This window comes from Ctenopharyngodon idella, chromosome 21 (genome assembly GCF_019924925.1).
Source record: "Ctenopharyngodon idella isolate HZGC_01 chromosome 21, HZGC01, whole genome shotgun sequence".
NCBI classification, from domain to species: Eukaryota; Metazoa; Chordata; class Actinopteri; order Cypriniformes; family Xenocyprididae; genus Ctenopharyngodon; species Ctenopharyngodon idella.
In genome coordinates this window covers 29,256,799-29,273,247 of record NC_067240.1, presented here as the reverse complement: position 1 = coordinate 29,273,247, position 16,449 = coordinate 29,256,799, and the positions used below count along the sequence as shown (strand labels likewise).

Here is a 16,449-nt window from a genome sequence, read left to right as displayed (position 1 = left end):
TTGAAACCGCTTAAAAACTGTGTCTCTATAAAAAATGCCTGTTTTAGCTCGTTAACAAGTGTCCAGTGCAGATGATTATAAATGCAAACTATGAGTTCTTGATTTGTGAATCTGTGTGATGAGTGCAGGATCAGAGCCAAGCGCACACATGCGGCTGTGTTTCACTCTCCTCAGCCCTCATTTGTTTAATCTAATGAACTGACAAGCAGGTTCAGATGTTTGACTAAGAATATTGAGCCATTTAAAAAAATGGGTTTGATATTTCACCTCTCGAGCTGAGTACTGCCTCCGGGCCCGACAAATTGCCCATGCCCGGGTCAATTGCACGCATTCAAAATGAGTCGAATATTATCAAGCCATTTATTTGTGGTGTGAATCCATATCCCCTGCAGCCGATTATGCAGCTTCCCACTAAAAGTGCTCTTTAGCATTTCTGAGTGATTCATAGCAAACGCCTTCATTATTCTGAGCGGCTGGCGCTCTGTGGGCATGCTGAACAAGCAAACACACCTGAGGACTTTCCCACTATTTAATAAAACATGAATTATTCATGTGTATGGGGGCTGGAAATACACATTGTTTGTTAAATAAAAAGCCTTTCATTTGCTCTGTCTTTGAGGCTGTGTTCATACGTGTGCATTGACATGAGGACCGTGCTAATCAAACCTGACAAAGAATAACATGGGAACCAGGCAAATTTTTACAAAAGATTCACATACAGCTCTAGTCAGTAGGTCTACCTGACAGGGAACTGAAATTATTGAGCATGCACGCATGCAATTAAACAAGGGTGCAGAAATGTATTTGTCACATATTTAGACCTAACATGCAAAATACAGACTGTGTTCAAAAACCGAATGAGCTTTCAGGCTAAAAAAACATCACAGCGCGACGGCATGAAGGATGTCTGAGCGCTCTAATTTGCTTGAGAGTCAAACTAGAAGCGATGTTTTACATGAAGACAATGAGGGCTTTGTGCAGGTGCGTGCTCTCACCTGGAGCGTAGAGCGGGACTTCAGCAGGTCTCTCCAGCTCAAGACCCACAGCTGATCGTGAGATTTGTCATAGAAGAGTTTGACGGGCATGGCGTCTGTTTCCACAGCCTGTCATTCCAACAGAGAGAGAGAAATTCATTCATCTGTGCTTGTCAAGAGCAACTGTGATGAGTGAAGCACAGTGACCTAATAAAGGACGTGGTTTCACTGCGAACACTTTCAGAAATGAAGCTGAAGCAGAACCAAATGTCTCTTAGGCCATGTTTAAACCTGGTATTAAGATGCGTTTTGGTCAATTGGATCACAAGTAGACGAGGGAGACGCATTCCTGTTTGCACCTGGTGTTTTAATCCGTCTCTTTTGACCACTTTCAACCACTACTGTCCTGATTTCTTCCAGGGGCAGCAGCTTTTGTTTCTGCTCTGACAGCCACAAGTACCAAGCACAGTGTTCTCTCACCATTCCTGGTTTCTAACAGACACTCACAGCGTTCGGCCGGTCTTGTGTCTATCAGCGCAGAAATGAAGGCTGATGCTCTCCATATGTTTTTCAGTACAAAAAAGCGCATACATTTACCCGCCCGTAGACCCTCCCCTCGAAGAAATCAGGACAGAAATGTGGACAAAAGAGATGAATTAAAACAGCAGGTGTAAACGGGAACGTGTCTCCCTAGTCTACTTGTAATCCGATCGACCAAAACGCATCTTAACACCAGAGGCCTTACCAGTGCTGTAAAGTATTTGAGTAAATGTAATGAGTTACTGTACTTGAGTATCTTTTTGGCTCCTTGGCCGAAACCAGCACATCCAGTGCAAGTAGACTTTGACTAGTTAATTTTACTTAATATTATTTTATTTATCCGCTATATTGAAGAGACCTTTTTGTGCACTTGAGCTTAACTGAGTCTGTAGACGTTTAAGAGGCTGTTGTGTGGACCTTGATTTATTGACATTTTGAGGTGTTCAGTTTTATTTTGATTTTACAAAATAAGTGTGATTGCTCTGCTCACAAATCAGCTGTTTCTGATTTTTACTGGCGTCATGTCTCTTAGGTCTTGAGGACTAGTGCATCTTTGAGCCTACACTCTAAAAAATACTGGGTTAAAAACAATCCGAGTTGGATTAAATATGGACAAACCCAGTGATTGGGTTGTTTTTAACCCAGCAGTTGGGTTAAATGTTTGCCCAACCTGCTAGGTAGTTTTATTTAACTCAACTATTGTTTAAAAATTACTATATTGCTTGCTTAAAATGAACCCAAAATAGGTTGGAAATTATTTTCTGCATCTGATTTGCATGTAAAAGTCACTGTGTAAACTGAAGGTTTAAAGTTAGATTAACTTGCTGCAAAAGAAACGGTAACACTTTATTTTAGGGTCTTTTAACTAATTGCTTATTAGCATGCATATTACTAGAACATTGGTTATTTATTAGTACTTATTAAGCACGTATTAATGCCTTATTCTGCATGACCTTATTCTACATTCTTAATCCTACCCAATACCTAAACTTAACAACTACCTTACTAACTATTAATAAGCAGTAAATTAGGAGTTTATTGAGGGGAAAGTCATAGTTAATAGTTTATATGTGTTCCCTATACTAAAGTGTTACCAAAGAAACTTCTGTTTAGATCCTACAGAGATCTCATTAGTAGTTTTTCTTTCTTAAAAGATGCATTATTATCATGTAAATAACAGCAGCGTTCAAAGCACTGTTAGCATCTTTAGTTAAAAACACTGAATGACTGTCAGGATCATTTGGTGTTTGTTGTAGTTTATTCGTCGCTGAGCCCCTGTGAACATGCTAGAAGGATTTATTATCCGTGACCCAGTGACACGTCCACACAACCCACAACACACTCTGCTTTCTGAAAGAGCTTTCATCTTCACACACACACACACACACACACACACACACACACACACACACACACACACACACACACACCCCTCTCACTGTCTACATTCATCTTATGCTTTCCATTGTTCTCTGTTGCTGTGTATTGATTGTTCATCCATGTAAGAAAAACATTCATTTGTTTTGCTGCATTTGCTAGGAGAAAGGGTAATTATGGGGAGAAAACATGATGTGATGAAAAATCTCAGTTGTTTCTCCTGAAACAGAGAGGAAAACAAGACTCCGGCCTGTCAGATGTTTCTCCTGTGAAAAGATGTAAACAAGCCCAACACAGATGAGCAGCGTGGCAGAGCGAGTGAAGGAGGCTGAATGAAAACACACATTCACTCTCTGACAGTAGATGGCGCTGATGGAACAGCAGAAATGCAGTCGTTACACTGGTAAGCTCTGTAAACAAAGCAGCTGCGCTACTTTCTGTTTCTGTACAGTATTTAAATGTTTTAAACAGACATTTAGATTTTTGTGTTCACTATGGTGTTCATCACAGCACCAAATACTTAAAATTAAGTCGTCATTTACTTACCCTGGTGTTGTTTTAATGCCCTTCTTTCTTTTATGGACCACAAAAGGAGAATTTTTAAAAATTGCCCTTATCCATTTAATAGCAGTGAATAGCGACCAGCATCAAGCTTTTAAAAAAAAAAAAAGCAAGAGTATCACAGAATGATCCCATGTGACATATTTCGTATATTCCAAGTGTTCTGGGTGTTTACGATAGAGTTTGGTGAAAAACAAACCAAAATTCAATGTATTATTTAATGGAAATCCTGAGCTTGGCCGTTGGTCTTCTGTGCACGGTGCGCGTTCGTGAGACTCTATTAGCGCCGCAGTTCACTGTTGTAAGAATTTAATATTTACAAAAATGCAACATGAAATACAACGCCTAGAAATCCCAAAAAAGTATCTGTGTACTTTCTTCACCAAGTTGAGCTTCCATAGGAATGAACTGAAAATGCTCCACGGCAGTAGACACGCAGGTATGAATGCCGGTGCGGCCATGCGCATTTTACTTTCGCTTTCAAATTAGCGCCAATTCGGGGCGGCAGTTTCTTGAATGGTGGGTTCATTATTATTCCTATAATGAAAAACACAACAACTAGAAAAACACAACTAATTCTTTGCAGGTTCCATGTTAGCACTGGGTTTTAATCCGAAATATGCCAAGTAGGCACTTTTACATTTCGCTTTGAAACCAAATCTTCCGCCATTGTCTTGTCAGTCAGCTCCTCACTCTCATGATAAATGAAATCTGTCTCCTGCTGCTGATCTTTGCTGCGACTCTCATTCGGCTCATGCCGCATTGAGCAGATGTGTTCAGTTTTCTGTTTTCTAACTGAACGAAATGATTTTTATACTTTAAAAAATCAAAACGACGGTGGGGGGCAGTGCCGCCGTGGACAATTGACAATTGAGCACCGGTAACACCATCACCACCAACTATTGCAGCAAGCCTAGTCACAACTTGTGGTTTTTTCTGGGTGAGTTGAAGTGAACTGTGGCATTAATAGAGTCTCATGAATGCGTGCCATGCACAGAAGACCAATGGCCAAGGGCAAGATTTTCATTAAATAATACATTATATTCCGGTTTATTTTTCATACTTGGAATATACGACACGTGCTGCATGGGATCATTCTGTGATACTTTTGCGTCTTTCTTAAAAAGCTTGATGCTGTTTTATGGATGAGCACAAGCGGGATGTTTTCTAAAAATTCTCCTTTTGTGGTCCATAAAAGAAGGGCATACGGCATTAGAACAACACCAGGGTGAGTAAATGATGACTTAATTTTTGTTGTAAGGTGAACCTCACCTGCACGACTCTCTGCGCCTGCGTGTCGATCAGCAGCAGTCTGTTGTGAAGCGGCTGGGTCACGTACACGTACTTGTCCCTCACGCTGACCGCTGACGCCCAGACGCACTCGTGTGAAGAGACGCCCATGGTTCTGGGACACAGCTCTTCCTGCACGGAAAATATGGACACGTCGATTTTTGCATTATAGTAATAAAAACTTTGGGGATGGGGGAACGTAAAAAATACTGTCCCACTGCAAACAATCTTAGTCCAAAACTGGCGTATATTCCCATTTCTTTCTATTGTTTTGGGTTTAGGTCAAGACTTACATCACTACCCAGAATCCTCTCTGTCCGCGTGATGCGTCTGCGAATCTCACAGTTGCCAGGCTGCAGTATGATGATCCCGTGGCTGTAGAACACGTAGAACATGTTGCCCACACTGAGTCCTACAACGACACACAGGTGCATCGATCACACGCCATTACATGCACACTCTTCATTTGAGAGAAAACAACACCAAACAGGGAAAACCATTCCAAACAATCCGACTGTCACGAGGTTAGACAACAGAGACTATTAAAATCTCCTGCAATGACTCCAAAAAGTGCATTTGCAGGTCTGTCACCTGGCAGCAAACAGCAGCTGCTAATTAGCGTGGCCACGTCAGAGGAGCGATGCTGGCGCTGCCAGGGACCGGCAGCACAGAGTTGTCATGTTGTCAGAAAGCAGAAGGTGTAAAAACACACAGTGGCAGGTAAGCTGCGACTGATCAGTGCTGGCGGTCATCTCGACGAATATGGTGGATAACTAATGGTGATGTGCAGGCAGACCGCAGTCTTAAATGATTTCCGTTGATTTCCGAGGCATTGTGGGGCGGCTCAAACACTGAAATACCGACCCAAACTATTTTATGAATCAGCTATTTTGTAGAAATGCCAGTAACACTTTATTTCAATGGTCCACTTTAGACATTCTGTTGACTATAAGTAACTTTGCAACTACATGTCAACTCACGCTCATTAGAGTATCAGTAGACTCTTTCCCCACCATTGACGGAAATTTCTGTCATTTTTGAGACAGCGATTCCCCACCATTGACGGAAATTTTTGTCATTTTCGAGACAACGCTTCCCCACCATTGATGGAAATTTCTGTCATTTTCAAGACAACGCTTTCCCACCATTGACGGAAATTTTTGTCATTTTCGAGACAGCGATTCCCCACCATTGACGGAAATTTTTGTCATTTTTGAGACAACACTTCCCCACCATTGACGGAAATTTCCAGCTTTCCGTGAGTTTTACTGTTATACAGTAGGGGGCGCTATTACACATCATCTGAAAGAGTACAGAATCTCCAAACAAGCGATAGCATATGTAATCATATGCATATGTAAAAACTTTGAACAGGATGATGAGTATGTGTACATTTTGTTTAATATTTTGATCATATTTTATCATTTAGTACAGCCCTTCAGCAGCTAATACTTCTATATGTCCCACAAGACAAAATAATTACAATTTACCCTGTTCACGCAATTCAAAAATGAACACAACCCTGCTCCTAATGCATTGTGTTGCATCAGTCATTTTTACTTATTTATTTTAAAGGTTGTTTGCATTTTTTCCTTCAAGAAATTCTGTGGAAAACTGATGATGTTAAAAATAATATGCAGAGAAAAACCAAGTCCTATGTTTGGTGGACCCTTTGTGTTACATACCTTACTAGTATTCCAAAGTATTCTAAAGTATTTAGATTAAGTTACAAAACTTGTGTAATCTAACGAAATACTTTACACATTAAAGCATGTATTTTGTAAATACATTTTAAAAGTAACCGTCCCAACCCTGGTCATGCATTAGAAAGATGTCCGTCTAGCGCGTTTACATTAAAAAAATAAAAATAAAAATGCAGTGAAATGGAAAAGTCCGTTCTGTGTGAACCGGCCCTACGACATGAATTTTCAGTATCTAAACAGCTGAAGCTGGAGAATGAATGTCACACATACAGGATGAACGTGACACACACTTGAACTACTGCAGTTAACCCTGGGTCATTCTGAACTCCGGGTAAACAGAATCCTGGGCTATCTTGCTTCACGTTTCACTTTGCTCACAATGTACCCAGGGTTAACAGCTAATCCTGGATATTCATAAGCTGCCGTTTCACACTGTACATTCCTAAACCCTCGGTTAACGTCCTTATTTGCATATTTGCGCTGTCAGTGTCCATGATTGACAGCACACAAGCTGTTTACATTCGCATCTTCTTATTATATACTTCCTGATTTCTCTTCTTCACTCCAATTCACACATTTACCGTCGCCATTTGACATTTTTCGGTAACACTTTAGAATAGGGAACATGTATTCACTATTAACTACGACTTTTCACTCAATAATCTCCTAATTTACTGCTTATTAATAGTTAGTAAGTTAGTTGTTAAGTTTAGGTATTGGGTAGGATTAGGAATGTAGAATAAGGTCATGCAGAATAAGGCATTAATATGTGCTTAATATGTACTAATAAACAGCCGATATTCTAGTAATATGCATGCTAATAAGCAACTAGTTAAAAGACCCTAAAATAAAGTGTTACCCATTTTTCCCCCAAATGCTAAAAGGACTTTTTATACAATACAATGTTTATACAATGCATTCTAAACCTGGGGAAAAAGCAGTGCTAACCCTGCTACTAAGTTACAAGTATAAAGCGTTCCTTTACCCAGGGTTAAAAGCGGTGTTTAGAACGATGATAAAGCAGGGTTAAGTACAGTGTGAAAAGCCATATTGAGTCATTAAACATATGAGACAGAAAGTGTAATAAACGACCAACATGACATGATATGCAACAATTAATCAAACTGCATTTGAGATTTCTTTGAAAACTGGGTATATATAATATCATGGCCATTGATAATTCATGCATATGTGTTGCAATAAAACCGTGCTTCTAGTGATCTTGTTGCTCAAGCCAGAAGTTTCATCAGGTTCATGCATGTACTGCTTCATGATAATGACATTAAACTAGTCTTTCACCTAGTAATGTAGTTCATTAGCTTAACAGTGTGCTGGTTATGACTGGCACATTAAATCATGTTTCAGAGAATTTATTCCAGTAAGAACTTATTCAGTCCATACACAGTTCTCAAAGTGTCTCTCAAAATGTATTTTGTATTTTATTTTTTTATAAAATGAGCATCAAACAGCTTTACCTTCCTCCCTCCAGAGAATGTTGGCCACTAGATGGACCGCATGAGGAGAAACAGAGAGCAGTGTTAGTGGACAGCAGAGAAACACACTGACTGTAATAACAGTGATTTCACGTTAATGTGATCCCCTGGACTACTTAAAGAATTAGTAATGATGGCCCTGAAGGTGGAGATGTGCTGCTGGATTAGATGAACACGCTTCTGCTGAACTTCATTTCAATATTACCCTGTGCTTTTTCTCTGAGATTCCTCTAGTATGTCCCTCTGAGCTCACTGAAACCCAGCAGGCAGATATCATTAAAGCTCTGGACATGCACTCTTCAGAAACGAGTCTGGTATCCATTCTAGTTATGTTTCTGATCAGCAGAAATACAGTGTAGAAAAATATGGTAAAATAAATCAAACAGGAGTGTTTGTGTGTACAGCAACTGTAGAGATGTGTGTATGTTTTTATGCATCTCAGAGATCCCAAACTTACTACTATCAAAGTGAAATTTTATACTTGATTTTCATAACCTCATGAAATATCAACCTGCTGGTTCAATGTTAAGTCTATTTTTCGAGATATTAAAATGGCCTTGAGGTCTCTCAGCTCCCAAACATGAGGGTTAACATATAAAAGGCTTATTCAAAGGTCTTATTCAAGATGATTTAAATGTAAAAATAACCAGCCTTTGTCCTCTTCATATGGGACTTGTCACCTGTCTTTTATAAAGGGCCCTTTTTATTCAACAAGGACATTGTGTTAGAGAAAATATGACTGATGGACATTTTATTATAACACTTTGATAATAGTGCTGAGGAGCTCATAGACCGAATATGTGTTTTGGACAGAAAACACTACTTCTGTTCCTTCTAGTTTAATCGTGCTGATGTAAGTCGTCCATGTCTTACTGTATATTACTGACAAATACTAATAGAATTAAGAAATAAGGCATGAAAGGAAGGCACTGATCCGTGAATTACACCTCTTTCAGTTATGATGTCGGGTAAGGGCTGTATTGTAGTACTTCACTAAGGCCAAAATGTGGACAGAAAATAATCCCCCATTTACTGACATAATCAGATTCATAGAGCTTCATTTCTCTGTAATTGAACACTGCAAATTTAACAGTCCAGAAAATGTCTATAATTTTTGAAACAGGAATTGGCAAAGACTCCACAGGGTTGTTCACATCTGAAGATGTTTATTGCTGTATGACCATTAAAACCTTATTAATGACAAACTGTCCTTTCCACATTGGTGACTTAATTACGTGTGAGCCGACTTGTAAATCCTTGCCGGTAATGACTGAACCAGCAACCCACATGATAGTCAAACACTACATCCTAGCTAACACGATTCTCCTAAATACAGTATGTGAGTGACTGTAACCACACTGTAAAAAAAGTGGTAACCTGCATTTGTTACAATAAAGAGCTATTTCTGCCTGATTTAACCCATAAAAATAGTTTTGTTGGTATAAATTGAGTATGTAGATGGTTCAGTGGTATTAACATTTTTGACGTGAATAAAACCAGTTCTACTAGATCTACATGGCCGACTAGATCTGCTACGCTGCTGCTGATTATTATTGCTGCTGATGCAGATCAAGTATGGACTTGCTACTGCTGTAAATCACAGTCTAAATTGTTTATATTCATTTGTATGTCTACTTTTAGCATGGTTTTGTACAGCCAAGTGGTCAACTACTGTTGTTTTTATTGTGCTTTATAAATAAATTTTGATTTGATTTAAGATATGCTGCTTGTGCATGAATAGACATACAGGCAGGTGGAGCTGGGGAGGTGGAGGAGTTCAGACTATTTAAATGTTGAGCAAACAATCTCATTGGCTGCAGGATCAGCAGAGGCCAATCAGCTTGTGCCATGTGGTAATGATGTGATTGCTTGCAGACTGCATGTAAAGGACCCATGAGCCGGCGCCATCTAGAGTTTCATGACTGAACTAGATGTTTAAGTTAGATGTTAGCATTTTTTTAGTGCAAGCTCATTACATAATCATTGCAATCTTTGCTGAAATAGCTTCAATATCATCACTCACGTGTCTTACGTGCCGAATCTTCCACAAACAGAGATGAGATGTCTTCATCCACGCCAACCTCGTTTCTAGCGATGCAGGTATAAGCCCCGGTGTCTTCATAACGCACACTACCGATGTGAAGCTCACTGCCATTAGCTGAAGAAACACAACAACACAGAGTTAGATGATTCAGTGCATTTACAGTGTAATTCCTATATTTCCAATCTGTTCCCTGTGAAAAAATCCAGCATTGCTGGTCCGGTATGGGATGCTGGTTTGCTGGTCCCCAACATGAGAAGGGGGAGTGCTGGTGGACCAGCTGAACCAGTTCAGTTTGACTATACAGCTAAACTATACCAGCTCTAACCAGCATAAACCAGCAGGGTTAACACTAGCGGTATGCAGGAGATCAATCAATCACAAAATTATTTATATCTGTATTTGGATAAAACTGGAAGTGGGCAGGACTTAAATCGAAACTTTAAGCCTGTTTTAAATGTTATTCTGTTCCCTTCATTTTTTTCATTCAACAAATATGCCTTGTACAACTCATAAAATTATTATTTTTTATTACTCCTGGCAGGGTCTGACTTCTGAGAGACGCACAGAGATGGCAATGCATTTGATTTGTGATCACGCTGAAAATTTCATTCATAGAGTTTACACTCATTCGCTTCACACACTCATTATTTCATAGTGATTTTAGAGGTTTATGTATAATATTGTGCTATCCGCCAGCTCAGCTGTTATCCAGCAAACATGAAGAGTGGCTGTGTCTGCTCAAATTTTTCCTATTATATGGTAGAATTCGTTATTAATTTCAAACCCATTATCCGTGCCTTTCCGAATAAGGTATTCGGCTTCGGGGACATCCCTAGTTAACACACACACACACACAAACTCTGAAGAAAAAAAATGCCAAAAGAACAATGCCTCTAACAAAATCAACAAGCAACTACAGGGCAATAACATAAATCTCAAAAGTAACTTTGAAGTGTTTGTTTCTACAGTCGACCAGTAACATTTTTCATTGACAGAGCTTTGGGTGAAGGCATTCTTAAAACCCATAAAGGCTTCCCCTGTGGTGCAGCTAATACTGTGCCGAGTTATAAAGTCCAATACTTGGATTTATTGAGTGTCTGTTTTTTCAGCAGAAATGGTTTCTTTCGGAAATGACCAAAGAAAGGAAAGGTAAAGTTGGCATGTCTTGTCTTCTATTTCACAAAAACATGAACTTTTTCTTTTACATTAGGTTTCTTTTGCCAAGTAACCTAAAAATGTGTTTCATGTTGTGACATCTATTATCATTTGTTTATCCAAGCCAAAATATGATGTAATATTGCTAAACCTATTTTAAGTTACACTTATGAATGTCATTTTTCAGGGTCAGATCAAGGTTTTGACAGCACATTTAGCAATATTTGACTCATTTCACATATATTCATAAGCTCATCTCATCTCTGACCATTTCCTGAGATTCGAGCAGCAGCTATATTTTAAAAATCCAAGCCTAAGCTGAACATCACAGGCTACAGCAATCAGCTTCAAAAATGGCTGAACGTGCTGTTTTCAACACGGACATTTAAAAGAATAGAAGGATATTTTTTTTTGCTTCAAGTGATAGGCTAGGTGAGTGAAATTATATTCATATTGTGTTGCTGTATATGTGTTGTTTTCTTTACATTTTCTTTATATCTCTCTAAAAGTGACCAAACAAGCCATTTAAGCAGTTAAGCAAAAAACAAAAACAAAAAAATTCTTGTGAGGAGATCCTGTGTCAGGAGCCCGAGGGATGACAGACCATAGTGGAGCTGATGGGTTGGAGGGCCGAGGTGGAGTCCAGGGCTTGGAGGCTTGAGTTTGAGTTGAGGGATCCACGGGCCAAGGTGGAGCTGATGACTGGGAAGCTGGCCGGAACCATTGGAGGAGTCGAGGGGCTGAAGGGAGACAGTGGAGATGAGGCAGAGGAACTGGATGGCTTTTGACAGAGGAGGCAGGAGAGGGAGATTTGGGCAGGACCATCCACAACGAAAGAGATATGGAGCTGGTCAGAGCCAATGGCGATGAGGTTAACTTGGTTCTGGACATTGAAAACTTGATGCTGGACACAAAGTCTTGGTGACGGGCTGAACCGGCAGAGATGAAAACGACTTGAGGCTGAGATGAACCAGCGGCAACAAAGATGACTTTGAACTGGGCTTAACCAGCAAAGATGAAGATGACGTGGAACTGTGCTTTATACAAATAAAGTTTACTTACTTACTTACTTTACCAGTAATGACAAAGATGAATTGGAACTGGGCTTAACCAGCGATGATGAAGATGACTTGAAACTGGGCTGAACCAGTAGAGACTTAGTGTAGCAGAGATAGTGGGTGAGGCACGCCAGATCTAAGAAGTCCCTTGTGTGATCCTCGAGGGAGCGATCTCCCTGCTCGAGGAGAAACAGGCAAACAGCAGGTATATCCATATTTACCCTTTATCTGTTTTTTGTTACTCGTTTTAAGGGCCTCACGTTCTGTCACAGTGAGCTGTATAGGTGAGTCAAACAGATGAGAATGATGTGTGATGCAGGATGATAATTATCGATACAAATAAACTTTAATAAAACTCAGAGAAAACTGGTTGCCTTCAAAAATCACCAAAATCTTTCTCACACACACACACACACACACACACTTCATGATGTTACTTTGATGGTGTTTCACTTTTATTCTTATTGAGCTTTGATGCTAATTAAATTCAGCCATAAAAATACTGCAAATGACTTTACTTTCATTACCAAATGGATTTCATGAATAAATAATTCTTCAGTCATTAAAAGGGTCTCTGACAACATTTCTCCATCATTTAATGATAAGTGAGAGTCGGCTATAGGATTGTTGTGTCTGAGAACTGACTGGCGTTTAGAACGAGAATCAGAGATTCTGGGATTCGGTCACCAAAAGGATCAGCATTGGAGTAATAATGAGCATGAAGATAATTATGCTGCATTACGGATAAACACACTCTCCAAATCAAAGTTGTGTTGTGTGTGTGACGTCTCAGGACGGCTGCTCTCGAAGTTCAGCGAGTTCTCAGATGCTTCGCTCGCCTCCGATGCTGTCTTGATCACAACACAAGCATCTCTGAACGCTGTCTGTGTCACGCGAGAGCTTTCATGTGCCGCGTCAAAGATCACACACATGCAGGGGAGTTCTCTCTCTCTCTCTATTCACTTCACCTTCATTCTCTCATCTCTAGCACTCTACTTTCCTGTCCTTCTATTGATCTCATTCTATCTATCCTCTAAATACAGACTCAACTCAAACAAGAGCTTCTCACTGCTGGCCAAAAGTTCTTACTCTTTTATACTGCTTTGTACTTTCTTTGCAGCTTGACTTCATATTTCCATATCAGGTACATTCATGTACTGCAAGTGGATTATAGACATGAAATGATAATGAGCCTTTTGCTAATAATTCTCATAGAATTATTATGCATGCAGTATTTGTGAGCTCATATTAATTCAAAACCTTTAAAATATTAATTTGTCACACTGCATTTAAAATAAACCTGAGAAGACAAAAAAGTGGAAAAAAGAAATTGCCACCATTTCCAGGTCCTGATATACAGGACATACACTTTCTCTCGTACAGTATATTCATATACAGTTCAACCCCACATATTGATGCTGATAAAAATGATTTATGATTTAAATGATTTAAAACAAAACCTTCAAGAACAAACAGCCTTTAAAGAGACAGTGTCAGAGAGGAGCATGAAATATGAGTGATCTGTGATGAAAACCAAGAAAAATCAAGGTGAATATCTCTTCATTTATTATGTACAAAAGTGAGATTCGGTGTTTTGGATTGTAAAATGTTAGTTGTGAAGTTAGCCTAAGCAAGACAAAGGAGTTGATCATTTTGAGTGAACGTTTAAAATGTTATTTCCACCACAGAATGCTATTAAATGCAATATATCATTTGAGAACTTGTGGAAATGGCAGTGAAGATATATGTGTCCACTGCTGTAGATAAATTCAGCCAGTGAGAGTATTTTTCATAGGAGTAGTAGTAATTTCATCAGCTATTTTTGTAATTAAGTCTTAGTCCTGTGTGAAATGCACTTTTAAGTTATCATGTTTAGTTTAGTCAAGTTTTAATCGACCAAACGTCTGGGCATTTTAGTCTAGTTTTAGTAAATAAACTCATTTTCATCAGGCTGCATAATGGTTAAATTGATAATCATGAATATTTTACTCAAAATTATAATTGCAATGATTGTTATCAGTTGATTTTTTTTTTTTTTTTTGTGCACTTTCACCTATAAGCACAAACCATGAATATGTTGATTCATACTTTACCTCATCTAGTTTCCTTATTTATTAAAGACTATTTATAATATAAATGAACACACACTCTACATTATGAAAATTGGTAAAACAAGAAACTTCTCTCAATCTAAAATGGTGCAATTTCTAATTCCAAATTACATTCATATTTTTTTCTATGTCACTTTGCCAGTGTTTCGTCTTTGTCATGAAAAAAAAAAAAAAAAAAAAAAAAAGGTAATTGATGAACATTTTTCGTCAGTTTTTGTTAAAGAAATTAACATGGGAGTTTATTAACACACCAAAGCAATATTATTTTTATTTACCTAAAAATCCCCCAATTCATTTAAACCAGCGATTCCCAATTTTTTTTGTCAGCCGAACCCATTTGATCTAAAATATTTATTTGAATTACCCCAGAGATTTTAAGTTAATATTCCAATAAGTATCAACACATTTGCGTGTTCATGGTTATCTGATGCCAGTTAATGGTCACGTGACATGAAGGTAAACAAATAAATATTTAATCATTATTTAGTGTTCAAGTGTTTTATTTTGATTGTCTTCATTTCTAAATTATTTATTTCATTTGATATTTTAATGATTTAATAATTATTAGCTTCTCATCGAGTCCGAACCCCAAGTGGGAAACCCTGATGGAAACTGTGTTTTGTGATTGTTTACCTCGCTTTATCTACGAGTATAAATCAAGACTCTGTTTTACGTCGCCATCAGTCCGCTTACAAGTCTATCCATCTTTCCATATAGCAATAAACAAAAAAAAAATCAGTCGACACAAAATGACACATTGTGTCTCCGCACTGAGCAAGGCCTGTTATTTGTCATCTTGTGAAAGTGAATTTTTCAGACTTTGTGATGAAATCATCTTTTATCTTGATGCTGTAAATATTTCTGTAGACACAAACAGAAACAGAAGAGCTTGAAAAGAGCGGTTATAAAATATTAATATGTGCATGAAAGCAGAGGGAAATGAAAGCAGACAGAAATACAGACATACCCACAACACAAGAGGATAATGAATGGCCAGAGAGACACAAATCTTCATTTTGAAACATCTCTGAAATACGCCACTACCTCTTTTCACCACTTAACATTCTGTGTTATTTTAAACCTCACAAGAACGAATAAATAACCAGAACGATGAAGCTGAAACAAATAAATGAGACCTTGAAGGTCTCGTCTTTTCACACAGAACTTAACAGCACAAATATCTGATCTAAATAACAGCCTATTACAGGGTGTAATGGACCGCACTCAACCAATAAAGTGCTATCTAATAAGGGGCTACGCTGTAAACAATACTGCACCGCACTCCTGCTGGAAACGACAGGTCTCTCCAAAACAGCCCATTTGCCTGGGCCCGCTATCGTCATTTCATGGACTGTTTTTATTATCATCATCATCGTCCTTGCAGGGAGCTGCAAACTCACTCCCACAGCACTGAGGGCTTGCCAGCGGAGCGCTTGAGCAACGACTTAAATGACAGCTGCAATCCACTGCTGCGTATGGAGGATGTTTTTCATACGCTTCGTTACGTGATCTGCCCATTACACATCTGTCTGTTTATCTACTGTCCGTCTTTATCTGATTCCCAATAGGAAGGGCTGAGGATCGTACCGAGAAGTGAAATCTGCTTGGATCCGTGTGGCTGCAGGTCCAGGCCGTTCTTCAGCCAGGTGAGTTTGGGGTTTGGAATACCATCTGCATGGCAGTGCAAGCTGGCAGCAACACCGGGTTCCTGGGCCTGAGTCTCCGGATAGACCAGGATTACTGGAGGCACTAGAAGGACAAAGAGACAGAAAGAGGCTGTGAACAACACAGAAAGTCATTCTGTTCCAGAACAATTGCTTTATTTTGGATTCCCCCTTTGTGTTAGTCAGAAATGGTCATTTAATGAAACGAATGAGAGACGAGGTGGAGGGATTGAGCAGCAAACACACGTCCCACTCAAGGCTCTTCATGCAGCTGTATCTCTCTTCAATTAGAGCGAGTCTACTGACAAAACAAGCGCTCTAACAATCATGCTTATTGTGCCCGTTAATTGAAAATTCTTCCATTGTTTTTTTCTCGCAAATATTTTACAATAAATCTAAACTGGATTGTTATCTTTGTTTCAATGCAGTGTTTGTTTATATTCCTTCATCTCCCTCGATAAAGAATGATGCCTTGTAAT

General features: G+C 38.9%; 1 protein-coding gene across 1 annotated transcript in view; it reads right to left on the bottom strand.

Annotated features, from left to right (window-relative positions):
• fstl4 (follistatin-like 4) overlaps window positions 1–16,449 on the bottom strand; it is a 196,154-nt gene that overhangs the window by 8,778 nt on the left and 170,927 nt on the right. The window contains exons 9-14 of the mRNA XM_051878653.1: window positions 15,894–16,055; window positions 9,962–10,096; window positions 7,921–7,947; window positions 5,036–5,154; window positions 4,725–4,874; window positions 996–1,103 (exon numbers count right to left, since the gene is read on the bottom strand). Coding sequence (XP_051734613.1) covers window positions 996–1,103; window positions 4,725–4,874; window positions 5,036–5,154; window positions 7,921–7,947; window positions 9,962–10,096; window positions 15,894–16,055 — 701 coding nt within the window. The remainder of the gene's footprint in view (window positions 1–995; window positions 1,104–4,724; window positions 4,875–5,035; window positions 5,155–7,920; window positions 7,948–9,961; window positions 10,097–15,893; window positions 16,056–16,449) is intronic.